This window comes from Vicugna pacos, chromosome 18 (genome assembly GCF_048564905.1).
Source record: "Vicugna pacos chromosome 18, VicPac4, whole genome shotgun sequence".
Lineage (NCBI taxonomy): Eukaryota > Metazoa > Chordata > Mammalia > Artiodactyla > Camelidae > Vicugna > Vicugna pacos.
The window spans coordinates 40127616-40150873 of NC_133004.1; the positions used below are offsets into that span (position 1 = coordinate 40127616).

General features: G+C 46.7%; 1 protein-coding gene across 11 annotated transcripts in view; it reads right to left on the bottom strand.

Moving 5' to 3' along the window:
• Positions 1-23258, bottom strand: part of CUX1 (cut like homeobox 1) — a 352302-nt gene that overhangs the window by 169739 nt on the left and 159305 nt on the right. For all 11 annotated transcript variants that reach the window (XM_072943159.1, XM_072943158.1, XM_072943157.1 and 8 more), the window contains exon 3: positions 7451-7498. In XM_072943159.1, the coding sequence (XP_072799260.1) occupies positions 7451-7498 (48 nt within the window). The remainder of the gene's footprint in view (positions 1-7450; positions 7499-23258) is intronic.

A 23258-nucleotide genomic window follows, 5' to 3' on the forward strand; every position in this document is an offset into this window, starting at 1 on the left:
ACTGAGAGATTATATAGCAAAGAATGCCATTCTTCAGATCTGAAGGAAAAGAAAAAAACAACCCCAGGAGACTAAAAATCAATAGTCAGAGAAGTAAACGGAAAACTCAGAGGGTGCGGCATCACGGGACTTCAGAAGAGGAGATTATCAAGAGAGGTCGGGGGGCTGAGTGGCGCTGGAGAGAGAGCTGAGGACCAAAAGGGTCGGGGGTGGGGTGGGTGCGAGACCGGGGCGGGTTGAAGAGGGATGCGGACACACACAGGATGGACTGCTCTTTGGAGGGCTGGCGCACAAAGGACTTTCCCTCCCAAGATGGAACATGCTACCACTTGCAGGGATGCTGACAAGAACCATCCGCTAACCAGCAGAGGCTGAAGATACGGGAGAGGGCGTAACCGCAGGACTGTGGTCCCTGAGAAGGCAGAAGGTGGGCTCAAGCCCGTGTGGAGGGATGGTGTTTGAGGAAGCGGCACATCCTCCCAGGTCAGAGCCAACAGAAGAGCTGGCTCCAGCTCTGGAGATCTAGTGACAGGAAGGTGACCCACAGCGGCAACTCTCCCGTACTGTGACCACCAGGCGAGCACGTGCTTGAAACGCACGGAGCACAGCACTCAGACTTGCGAAGTGTCCCACAAGCGCCATTTCGAACGTCATCACAAACGTGCTTTAACATGGAGGAAACACGCGAAGGGAAGGGGGAAGATAAAACTCGGCTTCTGACACCCAAACACAGAATGATGTAGCCACTGTGTGGAAGCACGATTCTTTCTTTTTGAAAGAATTAGTTCACACTCATAAAAGACTACTGAAAGTATTAATAACAAAAGGCAATCCTGAGAGTGAGAACATCCCCACGACCTTTGAAGCCTCCTTTGTGCCTAAATATGATAGCCTCTGCTCTGGATTTCCTGTTTAACCTTTTCTTTATGGTTTTATTACATAATGGAAAAGAATCCCTGAAGAGCATCAGCTCAGGGCCGCACCGCACATTTCGGCATTTCAGACACTCTCCCCTGCCTACATCGTATTGCAGGGTATGAATACACCAGTCTTTACTTACTCTTTCTATTCCTGATGGAAAGCGGGGTGTTTTCACTTGTTTAGCATTTTCAAACGTTCCTGAACTGGCTTCCCTGGCCCGTGTTTAAGTTCATTTAGGGCGTATACCTGGGAGGAGAGCTGCCGTGTCAAAGTATATGTGCGTCTTGCGTCTTCGGTTCTAGAATCTGACGCCAGACTGGTTTTCAAAACGGTTGCACCGTTTACACTCTTATCTTGCCATTTGAATCCTGGCCAGCCTGCTAGACAGGAATGAGTTGCAGTTAGACTATTTCGCCTTGCATTTCCCTGATTACAAGGTTGAGCGTCCTTTCGTGCGTGCATTGACTGTTCTGATTTTCTCTTCTGAGAGTGCTGTTCATGGCTTTTGCCCATTTTCCTATTGGGATGTTTGTCTTTCTCTTATTAATGGGCAAAATATTAGAAAAATTATTTTCTAAATACCAATCCTTTGTCAGGAACTATGTGTGCCTCCTGGTTTGTGATTTGTGGCAAACGATACCCTAGTATGATCACTTCTCAGTAGACCCTAGGATGCACCATTCACATCAGGGCATTTGATCTTTATCATGAAGAAGGTTCAGCTAGGTTGGAATCTTTATTATGATGAGTTTCCAAGAGGTAACGAAAATGTCTTGACAGAAGTGGTGCCTTTTTCTAGTTCACAAAAGTGAATCTGAGCTAGTAGCCCCGGGTTCACCTCTCACTTTCTCTAGGGTGAATTTCTGATGGCGGGCAGGTGGGGAGAGGGGGGCAAGCTTTTACTTTACAATTTTAATATAGGTGAAAGTAACAATTTCTTCCTTTATGGTTTCCTGTTTAAGAAACCTTACCAACCCAAAGTCATCACGTTTTATATTTTCCTCTAAAAGTCTTAAAACTTTACCTTAAGTCTTCGCCTGTAATTTGTGCTGGCATATGGTGTGAGACGGGCATCCAATGTCACTTAATTCCATAAGGATACCCAGTTGTCAGGGGGCTGTTTATTGGAAAGTCCACCCCTTCCTCACTGATCTGTAACGCCATCTTTGTAATATGTTTGGCTTCTGTGTATGTGTCGGTCAGTTCCTGCTTTCTTTACTATGTCCCACTGGCATATTATCTGTCCCTGCGCCAATTACTGTAACTCTGATAATTCGTGTAACTTTGTAGGGCAAATCCTCTGTCTTGTTCTTATTTCATAGTCTCTTTGCCATTATTGACCATTCGTTCTTGCACATAAACTCCAGCCAGCTTTTCAAGTTTCATGAAAAATCCTGTTAGAATTTTGATTGGAACTATGATGACTCACTCTACCGTCAGTTTGGGGGAAACTGACATCTTCAGTAATAGTGGGAAATTTTATCCTTGAATACCTTAACTCTGTCTAATAGAATCATCTTTAATATTGTTCAATAAGAATGTTATACTTTTCTCCAGAAAGTTCTAGGAATCCTGTATTTTTTGTTGCTCTCTCTTCAGTGGTATCCTTTTTCAGTGTGCTATTGACCTAGAGATATGCAATTACTTTTGTATATTGATTTTGCACCTAGCAACCCTGTTAAATAATTGAGGCTCACTTGAAAAATGAGAGTTTTATTTCTTCTGCTCTAATCCTTGTACTTCTTTTTATTGTCTTCCATGTGAGCCAAAACTTTCAGTACAATGTTAAATAAAAGTAGCAACGGTAAGCATCCTTGTCTTCTTCCTGACTTTACAGGGAACGTTTTTAACATCACTAGGTGTGATGATTGACGTAGGTTTTTGATAAATAACTTTTCCCAGGTTAACAAAGTCCCCGTCTATTCCTGATTTGCTGGTAATTTTTTGAAAGTTTATTTTTATAATATTTTGGGGGGTAATCAGGTTTATTTATTTATTTATTTTAACAGAGGTACTGAGGATTGAACCCAGAACCTTGTGCATGACAGGCGTACACTCACTCTACCACTGTAAGTATTTTTTTTAAATCATGAATGGATGTTGAAATCCACCAAATTCTTTTCCTGTGACTGTTCAGATTTTCCCTTTTTAATCTGTGAGTGATATTCATTTGTACTAATAATTTTTTCTGTTAACCCAAACAGCATTCATGGGATACATGGAGCTTGAGGGAGTCAATTTACCCATACTTTTTTAAAGACTTCTGCATACCTATTCATAAATAAGACTGACTTTAATTTCCCTTTCTTATACTGTTCTTGTGTCTGCTTTTGGCATGAAGGTTATACTAGCCTCATAAGATGAGTTAGGAAGTGTTCTCTTTTTCTATTTTCTGAAGGAGTTTGCAAAATATTAGGACCGTTTCATGAATGATTGACAGGATTTGTAAATAAAACTGTCTGGACCTTGTGGAAATATTTCTGCAACTGTTATAAAGCTATTCAGGTTTTCTATTTCTTTTTTAATCAGCTCTGGTACATCACAGTATTCTAGAAATTTGTCCATTTAGTTTAGCTTTAAAAATTTATTGGCATAAAATTGATTATAATAGTCCCTTATTAGCTTTTTAATCTCTGCTGTAGCTGCAAAGTTACCCCATTTTCATTCCTAACCTTTCTTTCCTTGATTTAGGAAGGTGGTTTGTCTAGTGTAGCAGTTGTTTCAAAGAAGCAACTTTTGGGCTGTTTCTATCCTGGGTCTTTCTTTTCTTTTTCATTCATTTTAGTTTATATATTACTATTCACTGTCTTTTAAATTTCCTTCTTCCTCTTTTCTTTAAGCTAAATTGTCATACTTTTATAACTTTTTAAGCTGGATGCTGAGCTCATGGATTTTTAGCCTTTTATTTCCCCTCTAATATAAGCAACTAAGTTATTTCTTAAGAGGATTTCCCTCCCTGAGGACACGGGGTTAAGTATCCAGCTCTCCTACAGCCAAGAGGAGTAGGGCCCAAGCCAACTCCTTCTCCCTTCAACCTCCATATGAGGACCCCTCAGGGAGAGAAGCAAGGGGAGGGGGGAGACAATTTACTATTTACAATTACTGGAGAATGTAAGTGTCACTTCACTGAAGGGCTTGTCTGAATTACTGGACTGAAATAAGTCTTAAATTGGATTGGATACCCCCCCCCCCACGAAATCAGCTGGATGGGTTACAAAGCACAAATTGAAGTGGAGCAATAATAAATCCCACTTCAGTGTAAGTTAAACTTGATGACTTTGCTATAATAATTATGAATAATCATCATGATTGTATTATCCCAAACCTTTCAATCAAGGACAACAAATCGTTATTTACTAGTTTCTTCTAATGGCATTTCCTGAGCAAACCCTCTGGGGTCCCTTTCACCTTATGATCAGCAAAGATCCTGGAGAAAGGACAGAGGCAGAGTGCTTTACAAACTGACCCGGGAGGAACCTTGCTATTCCATCATTTATCAATAACCCAAACTAGTGAGACCCCAGACACTTCTCGTTTCTCAGTTGCTGCGTCGGGTGTCAGGAACACAGTGGCCGACAGGACGACGTGCAGCGGCTGCTTCCATTCACTGCACAGACGCAAGGGGACCAGGACCAAGGGACAGGTGGCTCTCGGACACGATGACTAATGCATCACTAGCAGTGGTGCAGCCGGAGCACGCAGTAGGGGGACCTGGCCTCTCCTTTGGCGCTCAGGGCAGACTTTCCTTGAGGAAGCGGCACCCACGCCGAGTGAGCCAGGTAAAGCGGAAGGAGACAGGAGCGTTTCAGAAGCAGGTCAGTCCTGCAAAGGTTTGGAGGCGGGTGAGGATGCCCAGGGCACAGGGGCCTGGCAGAGAATCAGGATGGCCGCGGACCCAGGGGTAGGAGGTAAGTGGAGAGCAGACTCTAGAAAGGTAAGCACTTACCGAATCATGCAAGTCCCATGAACCATGGGAAGGAGGGTGTCTGGATTTACATTCAGAACTCCAAGACAGCACTCGAGGGCATGAGCGTGGTACCCTGGCCAGCTAGCGTTTCCCGTGACGTTACGACACACAAGTAAGTGTTCTTGCAGAAACTCTAAAGCCCTCTGTGAATTTCTTGCTCTCAGAAAACTTTATTTTGCTTTGTTTCGTGTTTTTTCTTTGGGGGATCTCAAGTAAGGAAGAAATCTATACAAATTCTGAGCACAGATCCTGTTTTCACTAACGGACATTTTTCCAGGGGGAATGCAAGCACATTGGGATGAACTCAAAGAATGTAGCTGATAAATAAAACTGCAGTAGCAGACATTGATAAAAGAGAACAAGCCTCTGGTTACTAAAGAAGGTGGCTTTTTAGAAAAACAATGGGTCCCGCCCCACCTAAGCACCAGGACACGCTGCCTTCCGGGCAGTGCCTGCCCGCGGGGTCCCCACGGGCAGTCACCCTCTGCTGTGCAAGCTTCTTCAGAAACAAGCAGGCTTTAGCTCTCTCTACTCAGCTTATTAGAAATTAGCACACATTATTTAATACAAATATAGCAATTAGCAGAGGCTTGGTAGATATTAATGGTGCCAGAAAAATATTTACTTTCCAAATTGCCTTAAAAAAAGCAGGCAAATAGGAAGCCTAGATGTCTCACAGGCATTTTAAATTTAATAGAGCCAGACTGAAACCCATCACCCCATCCAGAATGTGGGATAATCTATACAACTGGCTTAGACTCTTTTTAAGAAAAATCGATAACAATATAAAGGGGAGGGGGTGAAAAGAGTGCCTATATTAAAAGAGAAATACATATATATTTATATATATGTATGTCCCCCAAATGTATTATAAAAGATATTTTGGGGGTAAGGAAGGAAATGGGATTTTGGATGGAATCTCAGATAGCAGGAAATTCATGTTATTTTGCCAAGCATGATACTCAGGATTATGGTGGAAATGTCCCTAATTTAGGAGATGCGCACGTGCTGAGGGTTCAGAGCCCGCTCTCTGCAGCTTCCTTTCAAATGTTGAGCACTGACAGGGGTGAGGGGAGGGGAGCAAAAGTGGCACAGTGTTAACAGGCAATGAGTCTGGGTGAAGGGCGTTCAGCTGTCCATTACACCACTCTTTCCACTTGTAGGTAGATTGGAAGTTTTTCAGAAAGAAAGAAAAGCAAGCAAACAACAGAAAAGGGACCCTGAGCTATTTCAGCCAGAGAAATACTGAGCCAACGGGTCTCACAGAAGCAGGTGGAGGAAGAGATCAGATTACACGTGGGTAGTGTACGGTACCGGCTTCACTCAGAAAACGAAGGTCTGGAGATACAATACTGAGGAAGGGCGATTCAAGTCCTTCCAAGACCTGGGGTCCTGATGTCCCTCTGTGCCTTTCGGAGCCAAGCACAGGGGGCTTCCTGCGGCAGGAAATTATAAATAGAGAAAAGCCCTGCCTGTGCAGTGCTGAAATCTGCAGGGATCACCAGCGGTCACTGCGCCTGTGGCTGCCACGCAGGTCCCGCCGTCCTGGAATCTTCTCTCTGGCCTCTTCTGCTGTCTTCCTCACTAACCTCCCTGGCTCCCTCACCCTCTGCTGTCACCTGCAGCTCTGATCTCTTGCTCTGAGCTCTGGGCCCAGGATTCCAGCCCCATCTGCCTGCTGCCTCACTTCCCCAAGTCCTGCTCCCTTCCTGGTTATCTGTGAGTTGTGAAGTTGTGAGAACACAAAATTCCTAAGATCCCACCCATGTGGGTTCTTGAGAGGACTTGAAAAAAGTCCAGCCCCCTCTCTTCGCTATAATTACCGCTTCCATCATTCCAGGGGGAGAAGCTAAGAATGAATGATTCCACAACAATAACAGAATTTCTGGTTTTCTAAAATTCACCAAGTCTCTACACAAAGGGCTGAGAAGGAGCTGGAATGTTCCCCACCTCGACTGCCCGTCCTCTCTGTGGATTAACTGCCGCCAGGGCACACGCGTCTCAGATGAATGGCCCTGCCATCTTGCCTGCAGGAGGACCCATTAGAAAACGCTTCCTTAGACAGAGCCCAAACTACTCCTCGTGGCTTCTGCCTGTGAAACTGGCCAGTGAAATTCCTCTCCTGGCCCGGCCCCTGAGTAGTGCATGAAAGGACCAGACTGCCCTACTCCATCCTTTCCGCGTGGGAGGCCTCGTGGTGGCAGCCCCAGACCAGCTCAGGGATCTGGTGAGCCTGGGGAGGTCCACGGACTCCTGGAGGCTGTGGTCTGAACAAGCTCAATCCACCGTGGCAAGTGCGACCTGCTGGCCACCTCCCCCCGATTCCTCTGCACCTTCTGACATCCTGAAGATGGCCTCCCCTCCCACGCCAGCTTTAATTGAGGACTCGGTGGAAACATCCCTTTGAGAAACACATCATCTGCATGACGCTGGGTCGGTGCAGTGGGGGAGGCTTGTCTGGGTAAGCACCCTCGGTCAGTGGCATTTACTTAATGAGACTACGAAGAAAGCCTGATGAACTAGGAAGGCGGCTGCGGATATGAAATAAATATGAACGCTTACCTCCCCTTGGAAACTCTTCAGCAGTGGCGCTACCTGCTTGCGCAAATCCTGGGGTGAGAAGGTGGGTCCGGAAACAGCCATGGGAGAAGAAAAGAGAAGGAAAACATTCGTTAAGGTCTCCTAAGTACAGTTTCCAATTCAGCGATGGTTGTTATTACATAAAGCAACCCCGGAGCCTCCCCTGCCCCCTCCCTCCCTCCCACGGGGAGAATGCCGGCGGGTGCCCCAGCGTTTACCCGGACTTACTTCAGAATTACCCCTTGTCTTTATTTCGACTGAGTCCTGTTTGTACACCCCTCATTTTCAACGTGCTATGGACTAAAGTTTCTGCTGGTGCTGGTCTAAGAGAATTAGGTGTAAACTAGGGTATTATAATGGAGGTTTGACTTCTTTGTATCTGAAACAGACCTGGGTCACTATCCCGCACGTCACCCGTTACTTCTGAGCGCTGTGGATGGGAAATGGGACAGATGTGAACTGGGAAGCCATGTCTGGTACAGTCCCTGGAAATTTTATCCTAAGCCACCGGTACCCATTTCACAACATAAGGACATTTTATTTTATTCAAAATGAAGTAACCGACTAAGGCACAACATAGTGATTACAGTCAATAATACTGTATTATAAACTTCAAAGTTACCAAGAGACTAGATCTCAGTGTGAAAAAATGCTAACGATGTGCCACGACAAAGGTGTTAGCTGAACTACAGGAATCGCACTGCAGCGTGTGAATGGATCCAACCAACACGCTGCACACCTCACACTTACACAACCTTTTTGTGAATTATATCGCAATTTTTAAAAAATAGAAAAAATGAAGTAATTGAGAAAGTGCTGCAAATACTTTGAAAGAACTTGAATAAGGCAACTTTTCTTCTACGGAGAGCCGGGGCACAGAAGGTGGTTACTGGGCATGATTTATGTGCCAGATCGGGTTCAGTAAGTCTGGACAAAGGCCCACGCATCTACCTTTTTCTAAGCCCCAAGGCTGATGCAGACGCCCAAGTGAAGCTGACTAGCATTAGTAAAGTTGGACCAATCAACCATCACATGGGCAGAGAGTAAAGTATCATTTCAGAAAAAGGCCTGTGCTGGGAGAACGTGAGAGGGAGGATGAATTCAGATGAAGAGCAGTGCCGCAGAGAACGCAGCATCTGAGCAGGGAGACAGGCGTGATTTTTGTGGGGGACGAGGACAGCCAAGGGGGACGAGCCCAGCCTCTCCCCCCGGAACTCTGTGGCTCTTTAAGCAGCCCCGGCCCTGGGCCTGCTCAGTCCCCGAGGGGAGCTGCGTATACACACGGGCTTGCTTGGCGTCTAATCTTTTGGTAACTACCTGACTGACAGCATTTGGGGTTCCTTTAGCCAAGCATCCAAATCAAGGGGGCACCCTTTCCACACTTGGAAGCCAGCTTGTGACCACAGCAGTCCGGCTGCAGGGTTAGGGAGAACGACAGCCCCAGGTGTCCTGTGCCCACCGGTCTCCAATGTTTCCTCTGGTCCTGGGCCCGTAATCTTTTTGGGTTATGAAAACTTTCCAAGAATCTGAGGAAAGCTACTGACCCTCTCCTGAGGGAGGAAACTGCAAACTATTTCACTGAGGGCTTCCTAAGCACCCCCTACAGACCCCAGGGGAGGACCCCTTGTTCTAGCCCAGGTGGCCCAATGCAGTGGCCACCAGCCATTTATATTCAGATGTAACTGAATTAAATTAAAAATTCAGTTCCTCAGTTGCAGGAGCCACATTTCAAGTCCTCAGTAGCCACATGAGGCTGGCAGCCACCGCACCAGACACTGAAGATACGGAACATCTCCATCACTGCAGGGTGACCTCGTCAGACAGGGCTGTACCATAAGCGCTTTGCCAAACATAACTAACCCACATTACTTTGTACTGTAACCTTGTGAAAGTATTTGCTCAAGAGGTATTGTAATTTCCCTTTTAATCATACATTTTTCGCTAGGTTGCATTCTTAAAGGTGATACCATCATATCCTTGGAGAAGTCCTTTAGTTCCTCCACTGGGTCATTTTCTCTGTCTTTACACCCAGCTCAACGATAAAAAAATGAACAAACTCTTTGCCAGTCTCTTAAAATACTGTAGGCACAGTAACGGTCCCTAAAGAAGTCTGGGTCCTAATCCCCAGGACCTGTGACTATGTTAGGTCACATGGTAAAAGGGACTTCGCAGTTGTGATCATGTTAGGGATCTGGAGTTGGGGGGATTACCCGGGATTATCCAGGTGGGCCTGATGTGGTCAAACTGGTCCTTATGAGAGCAGGGAGGAGGGTGAGTCAGAGGGGATGTGTGATGGAAGCAGAGGGCAGAATGACAGAGGGGCACCCGCCAGGGCTCCCAGGCGGCCCAAGAGGCTGGAAAAGGCATGGAAATGACTCTCCTCTGGAGCTTCGAAAGGAACACAGCTCTACCCACATCCTATATCAGTCCAGTAAAACCCATTTTGGACTCTGCCCTCCAGTGCTGTCAGATAACAAACTGCTGTTGTTTTAAGCCACTGGGTCTGCTAGTTTGTTACAGCAGCAACAGGAAACTAATACAATGCCTCATTTAGCCCACTACGCTTTTCAGAAATATAGGGGATAAGCCATGACCCTGAAAGGGAAAGGGAGAGAAAGGCTACAAAGGGTGGAGAGTGATGGAGGAGCGATTATGGGTTGCACCCACGCGGGATCAGGAAAGCCTGAGTTTTTATCATGAGGAATGAGCCACTCCTCTGGGAGAAACTTGGCCACCGCAGGCGACGAAGTGGGAGGTCTATACGCACGGAGCTCACTGTGTCCCCAGGAGGAGGTGACACGGCCTGGGTTCTCTGTGGAGGGGAGGAGAAGGTGGAAAGAGCCCTCGGGCCTCTGTGGGGGGGTGGGCTGGTCTCCTTACCTCCCCAGAGGAGGACAAACAGGCAGGATGATGACACTGAGCGATACTTTAATCACAAACCGCAAACACAAGATGAAGGATGGAGTTTGCCATTTGTTTTCCCCAAAGGCTGACTCTGAGGAAGGCCATTCTTTAATGAGGTGGCACTGGATTCCCGTGTCCTCACTGCCTGCGGGCGTGGGGGGCGGAGGTGCTGACCGCGCGCACCCTCGCTGGCTCAGAGGCGTGGCGAATCTTCCTCTCGGAAGGCCATGGACCCATGTTAATCTAATTTACAAATAAGCTGGGAACAGGTCAAGGACGAGAACCGCCACGTGACACTGCCCTCCCAACCGCTGGTGGGAACTGTGGAGGCCCGGGCCCCGGGATGGCCCTTGGCTTTCCAGGGAGCCACGGCTGAGCCCCCTGACCACCCGCAGGTGGTCTGGAAACCCTGGGGTGGGCTGAGGGTCTGCCTTGCCCTGTCTGACAGCTGGTAGCACCTGATGGCCCTTGGGCTCTGGAGAGGGGCCCCTGAGGCTTCCAACATGCCTGGATTGGTCATCACAGAACCAGAAGCAGCCAGGCCCCAACGTCACGTACGGGATGTGCGTCCTATCCCTTCTCACACGGAGTTTAGGGTGGCAGCTGTGATCATCGCTGGGAGTGCATCCTCTTTCTTCCAGACTGGGGGCTGCTTGAGGGCAGGGAGCGCATTTTAGTACCCCCCCGCCCCCCGCAAATCTCCAGCATCCAATGCAGGTCTGGGTGATATTTTGCTGAGGAAACATAGGCACAAGGGGCCTTAACACTCCAGAAGGCTGGGCTATGGAAGCTGCTTACAGTCCATGCCAGGTCCCTTTTCCCAGAGGGGCCCTACAGTGGCCTGCTTCCCACACTGTACAGTGCGGAGGGCTGCAGGATGGCCCCGGGCTTTGCACAAGGTACCTTCTGGGGCCCGCAGACTGGTAAGCAGAAAGATCAGGAGCATTCATTTCTGTCACCTCTGTGCCTAGAACGGGGCCTGGGACACAGGGGTAGCACAAAGGCCGTGGAACAGGTGTGTGAGAGAATAAATTAAAGAGCAAACCATCTCTCAAAGCGTGTTAAGAACTGGGCAAGAGAGAGACTGCCCCACCTGGATGTGAGCCCTAGAGGCTGGGCTGGCTCCACATCCCAGGCCAGCACTGCCAACACAGAGTGACAGCCGCCCATGTGACTTAAAAGCATTCTATCACTATGTTAAAAATGCAAAAAGAAATAGATGAAATCAATTTCAGTTTCATTTAACCCAATATATCCAAAATATTATAATTTCCAGATAATCAATATAAAAATTATTAATAAGATACTTCATATTCTTTTTTGGTATCAAGTCTTTGAAAGCTGGGCTGTCTCTCTGCCATCTCAGTCTGCACCTGCTGCCTGTTAAGGGGCCCCTCGGAGCCATGTGCAGCCAGCAGCCACGACGTTGGGCAGCTCAGGGGCTGAGGAGTGCATTCACCAGTCAGGGTTCTTCAGGGAGAGGGTCAAGGCTGGCGAGCCCCTTCGACAGCCAGAGAAAGAACAAAAGTCGAAAGAAGTAGGGGGGAAGTCAGGGGAATGTGAGGTCAAGAGAAGGCAGTTTCAAGAGGGAAAAGGCACTGGTATCAGATGCTGTTACAGTTGCGAGGCCAGGGGACACTGCTGGACCGGACATCCATGGAGCGCTGAGGGCACATGGGCAGAGTCGGGGGGTGGAAACCAACCTGTGAGGGGCTAAGGGAGTTCTGGGGAAGAGGCTGCCATGATTGTGAGGAGGAGGAGGAAGGGAGACAAGGTCTGAGGAGCACATGGGGAAGGGGGTTGTGGGCGAAGTTAATGATAGTTACCGTCTGGTGAGTGTCAGAGTGGGTGAGGGACTCTGGATAGACTACATTCACCTGCTTCTCACAGTAACTCTGCCAGCAGAAGGAACTGATATCCACATGTCACAGACAAGGATGCCTGAGGCTCAGAAAGGGAAGGAAATGCATTCGGCGTCGCACAGCTGGAAGAGACGGAATGTAAACCCAGGGGCCTTCAAGGCCCACGTCGCAGAGAGATCTTGTGAAGGAATCAATCACTTGGCCAGGTGGGGGCGCAGGGATGACAACACAGGGACCACCAGGATGGCAACACTGTGGGGGGCACACATGTATCACTCAAAAGGCTTGTAAATGAGCCCAAACTCAGAGGGGAAATGGTGACGTTGGATGGGGTCACAGAATGTGACAGCTGGTGGGGTCAAGGCATCTGAGTCCACTGCGAAGAGCGGAGGGAGAGTGGCGGGGGAGCTGGGTGCAAGACCCAGGCGACCTGGTGCTCAGCCCACAGAACAGTGCCTCTTACTAGGCTCGTCCCAGGTCTACCCCAGCCCCGCCAACCCGGCGCAAGGCCAGCCTTACAAGAATGCCAGCTCCGAGAAGACAGAGATGACAGAAGTACTTCTGTAGCATTCTAGGACGGCAGAGGAGCCACGCCTCCCATGATTACAGCACATAAAGTTAACTCGTCTCTGGCTGCCTCTCTAACCAGCCAGTATATTTTAAAAATCATGTCTTTGGGCATGTTCGCGTCTCACGACAGACCTGCTAAAATAACCCGTTAGCTATTAAAGCTGGATGTGTGCGTCTGTGCTCAAGCATGCACGTCTATTTGAAGACAGTCGAAGAGAAAAAAAAGGCCTTAAATATTCACACCCATACAGACACAAACGGAGGCACTTCAAAGTCACCAGCTTAAAAAAATCTCCCATTCCACTCTGACTTGGGGCAGTCTTGGAAATTCCTTAGCCAATTCTGCTACCTCCAAATCTTACTGGTTTAGTACCAAACTAAGGATGCAGAATCAAGGATGCTCACTTTTGACCCGTGAGCTGCTCAGTCACTGGTCAGTGAGGACAAGACATTATTCATTGTCCTTTTAGAACAGAGCGCCCTTTGCCGTCAGGACAGCACCAAAAACTGCAGACAAGGACGCCCCCGGTCATCACAGGCACCCACGTGACCTTCTCTGCAACTGCCAACTGAAGAAAGTGGGGGCCAGGCCAATCAAAACCACGCCGGCCTGACTGATAATTAGGAAATTAACACAAGGTCAAAAAACTTAAATTTCAGGTTACAACACTTAATTCAGTGACAGGTTTTTCAGTGCTGTTTCAAATTTTCTTCATTCCCGTATCATTTATTGAGCAAAAAAGCAGCAAATATCTTAACACGGAGAAAGTGATGCCCTTGAGATTATTAATAGCGGATGTCTGTTGGCAAAGCCCGACTGGTGCATTTCAACCTCCTCTCCCTTGAGTACGTTGCAAATAATAAACAACGTTTATTGAGAGATGCTTCTGTGTGAAAAGGATTTTCATTATTCTCCAAACCACTGATTCACAACTCATTTTTTAGATCAGAAAATTGAACGGCAAAATGCTTTCGAGGAATTTTCTATCTAATGACGATTGCTAGAGAAAGCATTCTGATTTATCAGCAAAACAGAAGTAAAATCACAAAATTGCCATGGAGTACTTGCTGGTACCTGTGAGGTGCCAGCGAGAGACATAAGATGGAGAGTCTCTGAAGCCAGATGGTGTGAATCTTTGACTTTCTGCCCATTTTGAGTGCTTGGGTGGTCTCTGGAAGGCTCTGTTCCCTCTCAGGGGCCTGGCACTCCCAACACCCATCACACTGGCCCTGTCTGCACTGACACATGATGTCGGGCCAGCATCGTAAGACCTCACATTGTGGGTGCAGAACTGGGGGCACCCACAGGAAAGAACCTCAAGGCTGTTGAGGTTATTCTGAGTCATAAAATGATTTTCAGAAGATTTTAAAATCCAGATTTGGATGCAGCAACCGTTAGGGACCCAGCCCTGTGGCATCAGCAGAAGTGGCTTCATCCCTCCAGCTTCTGTTTCAGAATCGCCCAAGCCCAGGGTAACTCTCAGCCTCTCCCTCTCCCCTGGTCTCAGCTCGCATTTCCTTCACTGTGTTCAGGTGGGGGAGTTTAACCCTTGACAGGAGCCAGACAAAAATATATTAAAACCCTTCGGAAATGTTATACATGAGGGGGTTACATGCTACACACCCACCGTGGGGCTGAAAGTATCTCCAAATGAGGTCACTAATCCATCCTCATTACTCAGGCTTTGAAGCAAGAAAATTCTGTCTTGAAAATGTTTTAGGTGTTTAGGCAAAGAAAATCATTAGATAATATAGGCGATTTCACTAAGTTTAATACCATCAAATGTATGATGTCACCATTATTCTATGCCACACCAAGAAAAAGAAATGCTGCTTATCAAACTGTGACGTCACTGATTTTAATACTCACTCTGATTTTGAAGATGGTGAAATGTGTAAAAGTGTATGTATTATAATGGACAAAATATGGCTGCCAAGTGAACTAAAGTTAAAACAGATCCCAAGTTGTTTTTATTTTTAAATGATGTGACCTATGTTTTAGGTAGTGCAGCTTTTTTTTTTTTAAAGGGCCCTTGTCTTTCAGAGATACATATTAAAATACTTATGGGCGAAATATGATTTTTGTTTCAAAATAATTTAATGGGGAGGGGTAATGAGCAAGAAAAAGGATGACACCAGTGTGTTGAGGGCTGGATGCCTATTACTGATGGAGGAGGGGACCCGGGGGTGCACAGTGTTCTTCACCCTGACTTGTGTATGTTTGAAATTTAAAATGTTTTCAAAGCCTTCTGGTTCACTCTGAGACACAGGAAGCCTTCAGCTGACCAATCACACAGAACAGGTAACGACAGAATTAGGAGACTGGTTGGTGTGAGGGGCTGTCTCCCTTAAATCACAACTTAGCAACTAGTTAACTGTCACCTTCATCAAGTTAATCTGGAACTCTAGGGTCATCTGGTCCAACCTCCCGCCCAAGGTAGGAGACCTGGGCTGTCCTGGTACATGGCTGGCCCTCCCCACGCCACTCTGTCCCTCCTGGGACTGTGCCTCGTTGTGGACTCAGAAGCTTGTCAACGCCGGCCACGGGCGCTACCCACCAAAGGCTGACATTCAGAGGGAAGCTGTCCTGAGTCGGGCACGAATGATGTATTACTTGTTTGTTGGTGAATAATTCACTTAGGGAAAAAAAGCTCAGATTTGAGGTGACTGCACTTTCACTGACTTGTTTAATAATGCGTTTTCTTGAGTAGATCAAAGCAGCAGTTCCCCGTATGCCGGGCCGGCCGGGGTCCGTGAGCAGCTGAGCCTTCCTCTCCAGGGGCCTGGTGATGGAGCTCAGCTCTCCCTCCAGCCCTGCCAGCCCCTGACATCTCCCTCCATCACCTTCTTCTGCACCCCGTGTCTTCTCTCTGGACCACACCCCACTCTCACTGTTCTTGAGTGACACATTTGGCAGAGCCCTTCTGCCCGGGTCCTCCCTCCAGGGTCTCATGTCCCTACTGTCTTCTGGACAGAGATGTTGCTCTAAGTTCCCATCAGTGTCTCTAATGCCATCTACTCCCGTGATTCGAGTTGTCCAAAGAGCTACCTAAAAAGCGCCCCGAGTCATGCTGGAACAAAGTTCTAGAAAAGAAGAAAGGAACAGGACCCTTATAATGGCCCCGGCAATACCCACTGCATCTCCCAGCCACGCGGGCTACCCGGGAACAAACGGTTCTGAAAATCTTTAAAAATACAAAATACAAATATTCAGATTCTAGATACAAGGTTCCACAGAGGCCAGCTAGGGGCAATTTGAATGGAATAATTTCTTTTTAAATAAAGAAATTTCTATATAGAGTGTTTTCTTAAAGAAAAATGCAAAACAGTTGAATTTCAGAAATGCAGTCCGTCATTTATAAATATAGGAAAACATAGTAATCACAATATTAGATGGCAGGAGGGAAATAGCTCAGTGGTGGAGTGCGTGCTTAGCTCGCATGAGGTCCTGGGTTCAATCCTCATACCTTCACTAAATAAAAAATTAGAAAAAAAGACTTAAACCCAAATAATGGGGAATCGAGCAAGGATGGATAAATTGGGAGTTTGGGATTGGCAGATACAAACTAGTATGTACAGAAAAGATAAATAATAAGGTCCTACTGTATAGCACAGGGAACTATATTCAGTGGCTTGTAGTAACCTGTAACGAAGAGAGTATGAATATATTTATATGTATAACTGAATCACTATGCTGTACACCAGAAAATAATACATTGTGAATCAACTATACTTCAATTAAAAAAATAGGAAAAAAAGAAAAAAATTAAAAAACTAAAAAGTACTTGAGTTTAACAGCTGCAACTTTGCTAAAAAGTAATAGCAAATTGGTGATTTTTTTTTCAACCAAGACATTTTATCCAACTGAAACAAGAAAATGTCCCCCTTTCTACAACTTAAAGCCAAAACACTCATTGTTCAAAAGCATCTAGTACTGACTCTTTATTCTGATGTCCTCGGGATTCTAAAGTATCCTGATGGTGGCCGAATCATCCTCACGAATAAAGCAAAACCGACATGGGGCACCATGTCTAAGGCCAGCCTTATTGACTGTACTATCACAATCTGCTTTCTTATTGGTAAGCCACCCCTTCCAAAAATAACCTCTCTGCATGTCTGTCGAGAGTATTTTCATAAGGTCCTGATGGCACCAGTAAGAGAATCATAGTTATCCGTGAAAGAGACATTGTTCTTGGTCTCATGTCCCTAGGTGTCTGTCACCTGAGATAGCCGGAATTCTCCCTTTATCAGATACACACATGCACAGGCCAGGTACAGAGTTTTTAAAGCAAGACAATATATATTGTATGATACACAGATTGTAGAACTCAACTTAAAATGCAGATCAGTGAAAAGTGAAGTTTCCCTTTGCTCCGGGATCCTGAAGCCTTCGCTTCCCATCTCATCATCTGAAGATGCATCACGCGGCTGTCAGTGGAGCCCTGGACTTTTGGTTGCTTTTATAGATGAACCCAGATTCCTTCCAGGCTTTGTGATAGAAAAGAGTAATTTTAAATGCCATTTAAACTGAAGTGTTAAATAAAAAATATCTTTCTATACAACAGCAGGCACTATGTCCTGGCAATTTCTCAAAGATTTTAGTTTGCAGATTTGAGAAAATTCCATTAGCTTTAATTATTTATCAGCAGTCAATTTAGATTACTGTTCTTGACCTATTTTTCCCGTGTATGGGCCACCCAGCAATGAAATAAATGAATAGGCCTTTTCTACAATGGTTGATTTTCTGAAATAATAGAAATCTAGTTTAAAGAAGGAATGAAACCCCAAACATGTAATTACCACAATATATAACCTGCCATGCTGCCTTTGTGGCTGGATAAAATGCCCATCTTTGTGAGTTTTTTTGGTTATTAAATAAGATTATCTTGAAAGGGATAAACTCACTCATGCTATAATTTCTTCCCATTTAAATTTCTTTGCTCCATTTAAAACATGTTCTGTATGTTGGCAGAACGTCTCTAATACTGATGGATGTGCCTTCAGCACTGTGTCTAATAAAACTGTATGATGGGAAGGCCTGGCTTTGAGGAGCCCGGGCAGGGCTGGAGCAGAGGGTTCCTGGTGGTGAGCAGTGAGGGCCGGGGGGCGGGGGCACCCACAGGCAGAGGACAGAGACCTAAGGCGCTGGGCAGAGGGAGGACCCCTGAGCTCCTCAGAGACACAAGTGGTGTTCTTCTGCGGGGAGATTTGTTTGATGATGAAAAGTGGCAGGTGTATCAGACCAGGAATGCCTGAGCTTGGCCCCAAGGTGATGAAGGCTGAGGACAGTGCCCAGGACATGGTTTTGAGATGCACGGAGGCCCCGGTTTGAAGGAAGCACAGGCAGCATGTGGCGGTAGCCTGGTGGTACGGGAGAGCCTGAGAGCGGGGTCTGGGGTGCCTGGCGCCCTCGGACCCTGCCAGGGGTCCACGAGGTCAAAACCGTTTTTGTTATTTTCCTTCTCTATCCTTGCTTCTCACATAAATGTACAGTGGGGCTCTCCGGGCGCAGAGTGACGTGTGATGCCGTCTGTGGCACGTGTGCTGGTGGATCCTTGTGCTTTCAACACATCTCAGTTTTAATCTCTAACACAGTCACTACTGATAGATGCGCACACGGACCCAAAAGCTCTCTGGAGTCCTCAACAGTAAGAGACCCAAATGTATGAGAAATGGCAGCTATAAGGTTGTGGTCTGGAATCGGAGAACTGCTCATTGTCCGGAGGTCAACGCTGTCAGTCCACTGATGACCTGCTGGTGTCCCGTGAAGCAGCCAGGACAGCCAGCCGCCTCTGGGCACCGGAGCCCTCCCTGGCGTCTCGTGGCATCTGGCTCCCACGGTCTGGCTGGCATCACCCTCCCGGTGGCCCAGGGACTTCCTGTAGGCCTCTCGGTGGCCAGGGGTTCAGTGGTGGGGCCGGGGAGGAGGCCACCTCAGGTTCCTCCAATTCTCTAATTACGTCTGATTCTGCCTTTAGGTTGGACTTCAAAATATTCTTCCAGGTCATTTGCTGAATGCTCATGTCTAAACCTTTAGTTTTATTTCAGAACTTTGAGAATACTGCTGTGATTTGTTTATGACACATCAATAGCTTTTGAGTTTATCCTAGAAGAGAACCACATAATATACACATACTTTATCATAAAACCATTTAAGCATTTACTCCAGTGAATGAGCTGGTGGCGATCCCTGCCCTCCTGGGGCTTATAGCCTAGTGTGAGTGATGGACCAAGTCTAGACAGATGCCCAGTAGACTGTTGAGGGGCCGTGCACACCCCCAACAACATTCCTGGGGCCACTGATGGTGCCAGGCCCAGGAGACACTCCTGAATCCTTCTGGATGGAGGGAGTGAACGACAGACGCTCTCCCCAGATTCATCACCGAGCTGACACCTCACCGGAACTGCCGCAAAGGGGACTCGTGGGCTAGACTGGATGTGCCCCGAGGTGCCTTAAGGAACCAGGAAGTGTGACTCCTATGTCGCTGCCCACCCCCAACTGTGTAATTTACCTCAGATCTTCGGCCCTGTTGACTTTGAGACAAATGGGCTATTTTGGATTAGAATGAAGATTAGAATTACTCCTTCTAGGAGTTTCTCCATCAGGAAGATCGGAGATGCGGGCAGAGATCTACGCACAAGAATGCTTAGCATATGTTGAGAAAGGAGAAGAATCAAATAATGTAGATGCCAACAGCAGGGAGTTACTTATTAAATAAACTTTAGTAAAGCAATACTGGGGCACATTAGGTAGTCAGGTACATTATGTTTCAAGAGAAGGTAATACCACGGAATAATGCACAAGACTGCCGTCTGCTGAGCAAATATTTGCTGGGCAGCTATTATAGGGTCCCCAGGCGTTGCCACAGGTGCTCCTTTAGTTATGAGCAAAACCAATGGGTCCCCGTGCCTCATGGGGCACTTGTCTAGCAGAGGGAGAGACGCCAGTCACTCACCACCCACAGGCGCACCCTCCCCAAGGTCAGCGCCGTGCAGAGGAGGCTCGTGGAGCTCGCTCGGGGGTGTGTTTATGAAGCAGACCTGGCCGGGGCAGCAGGGACTTCCTGCGGGATGGAGGAAGGGGCGTCTGAGCCCAGATCTGGAGGATGATCAGAGGTTAAATGGGGGAGAAACAAAGAGGGGAAAAGAAGCCACAAACTACAAAATGGGTTTACAATATGACCCCCCACATTGAAAAAAATGAAGAAACGCACATGTGGGTATGTTTGGAAAAGGCCGGTGAGAAACACGCCAGTGTCACATGGCAGGCGCAAGGGGTTATGGCTTATTTCTCATTTCTTTGGCTTTGAAGAAATTGTATCCTTCTAACCTCAAAAACGTTCTTTTGAAAATTAAGAATAGGTATCGAGTGATAGTTTTAAAAAGTGAGATGAGTTTCAGGTTATAGAGCAACGGGGTAACCTCCCTGCAGCCCTCCAAGGACAGAGTCCCCAGATGCAATGTTGTCCACGTGGCCAAACACCCGGCATTATTTCAGCTTGTGCACAGCCTACGAGGAAAATAAATGCCGCGCCTGCTAACGCATAGCTAAACTAGACACATTTCTCCAAAAGATAATTATCTTATAAAAGTATAAATATTAGCAAGCAACCTACTGGTTCGTCCTATGTTTCATATTTTTTTCATTTATATAAAATACTGAGGTTGGGGGAAGACCATGCTACAAGCAGTAGGCACAGTGTAATCTTCATTGTTTTAAAATATGTAATATTGATGAACCAAAAAAGGATGTGAAAGATCTAAAGCAACACGCTAACATTTACGCCTAGGATTACAGGTGATTTACTACCATCTTCTTTATGCTACATGCAAATTTCTTTAATGACCATTCATTCTGACTGTAATCAGAGGATGAAGGCTCAGACCTCAGACAATACTGGGGAGACTTAAAACATCATCTCAAACCAGCACCAGAGGGGCAGGGACAGCCTGCAAGCAGATCCCAACCTCAGCAGGCAAATCATAAAACAAGGACGGATTTTGCCAAGGGGATAGAGAAGACTTAAAATCAGATCTCAGACCTATCCCTTCCCAGTCATGGTCTCAGTTTTCTTTGTTTTCCCACCCGAAGCCCTTGTTTCAAGTTTATGCCACCATTTGTGTGCAACCAGCTTATCTAAAATTAAGCGGCATGGAAAAGACGTACCTTTGTCTTGGCTTAATAATCAGTACATATTGTTTATTAATATTTACTTGCTTCACAGAGCTGCTCAGAGGAATAATTAATAATAAATGATGGGAAAATCTACTTGCAGCTGCCAAGCACCTTGTAATGTTTTCTCAGACACTCACTCAAATGCATGAATGGGAAAAGAGGCAGGAGCCTTTATCCGCAGGGTCCTGGTGAACTCCAGGCAACCACAGGGGCCCACAGACATGGGATCCAAACAGGGATCGTAGAATTCTTACAAGCATTTCCTTTGTGGGAAAATACTACAGAGACATGGGCGTAGGAAATGTAGACCATAATTTCTTAATTTCTAAATGGAAATAATTTATATCATATGGCTGAAAACCCAGCCTAAGGAACACGTGACTCCGTGGCAACCAGGGAACTGGAACCTTTGGAATCAGACTTCCTGCTTAAAGATGTGCAGAAGCTTCCCAAGGGATTATGCCAACCTAGCAATAAAGGAGAAACAAAAGCTTCCAGAGCAAAGAGGGGGTCCCTGGCCTCTGTCCACTCCAGCATCCTGGATGGCAGACTAGTGCGCTCCGGGGAGGGGACCCAACTTCACCCAAGGAAGTCCATTCGAGGGCACCAAGGACTCACCTCCTTAGTTTCAGCCAAGCTTATCCAGCAGGGCCTCAGGGACCACAGAGGTCAGGGATGAAGTTTATGAGGCCCAGCAAGGGTGGGGAGAAAAGGTGAGTCACCCATCACTCTGATTATGCCGTGGCCACAAGGACCAAACATTATTTTGTTCACTGACTCCCCTCTGGTTAGTCTGTCCAGCTCAAGGACCATGTCCACAAAGACATCTTCTTGTTACTGATTTGTTCACCTAACTCTGCAGTTCCTAAGCATGAGTATCATTTCAAAATTAGCACAGTTCATGGGATATCCTTGGGTGGGAAAGGATGGCTGGACTGTGGGAGTGAAGGGAGACCCAGCAACCCTCACCCTTGCTCTTTGGGTTGCCATGATGCAGCTTCTACAGGCACGTGTAGCAGCAACCCACTGCCAGCTCTAGGTAGGCCAGTCTTGTCCGGGGCTGCTGCCAAGATTGGTGCTGTGAGCCTGGACGGCAGGAACCAGGCACAGCTCGGGAACCACTGAGCTTGAAGGACGTGAAGACCTCCTTGGTCCTCATTTTTAATCCCTTGAAATGGAGCCACGAATGACTTCTACCTCCATAACTAACAAATGCCAGTAAGAGGACTGAGCACGAGTGCAGCTCGGCTGAAAAAGCACAGACCCCTCCACTTCTGGCACGGGAGTGAGTTCCCAGTCGATGTGCGAACCTGGGTCTACAGAAAATTGCTATCGCTTGGAGGATGACTCTGTTTTGGTCAACAGATGGCTTTAACATACCTCTAGAATTCCTCTAGCACTCTTTCTCAGGCCCGTTACCAAATGCTAACTTTTACGCAGTCCTGGAATTTTCTTTTGAATGTACAGAGAGGGCATGGCTTCTTTGTAGTGGGACAGTTCAGGGAAGAGATACAGTTGAGCGGATTCTATATCTCTTGGCTGGAGCTGCCGGTCCCGCTAATGAATCATCAAGTTCATAAATGCCGGGAGCATCTGCACCGACTTCTTTTACTGCCATATATGGCAAATATACATCTCCTTATTTCCCATCATTGCAAGTCGAGCTTTGGCGTTTTTCTTACCTTATTATTGTTCTGAAAAACTTCTCCTGATCTACAGTTCAGCCGCACAAGCTGGTGCTGCCAAGGCGGTACTGACACGCACATCATAACCCCGGGCTGGGCTTGTTTTTTTTTTTAGGTATGAGGACAGAATGCTTTACGTTGGTAAATATCTGAGGTAGGTCAAAGTACCTAGCTATTTACTTTCTTGCTACATCTCAGCTGAACACACGGGGCTATAAGGATTTCCACAAGAATTTAACGCGAATGCGTTTTCTCCCCCCAGGGAACTGGGCTTCTTATCACACAATCAGGGATCAGTTGAGAAACAGGGGTAGGCGCTGAGGTTTTTTGTGGTTTCTTTTGGGACATGTTCCTTAAAGAGATAAATATCAAAAAATATTTTCAGGCTTCTAAAAGCTGGCTGTGGAGAAATTCCATGACTGGCTGAGACAGTTTAAGAATTCTCTGGGGGAATTCTTATTACATTCATTCACTCACTCACTCATTCACTCACTGAATGTGTACTGAGAGTCAGGCGTACAGAGACGCAAAGATTCAAGCCCCAGGCCTGCCCACCCCAGAGGACAGAGTGGGAGGGGACACATGGGAAGGTG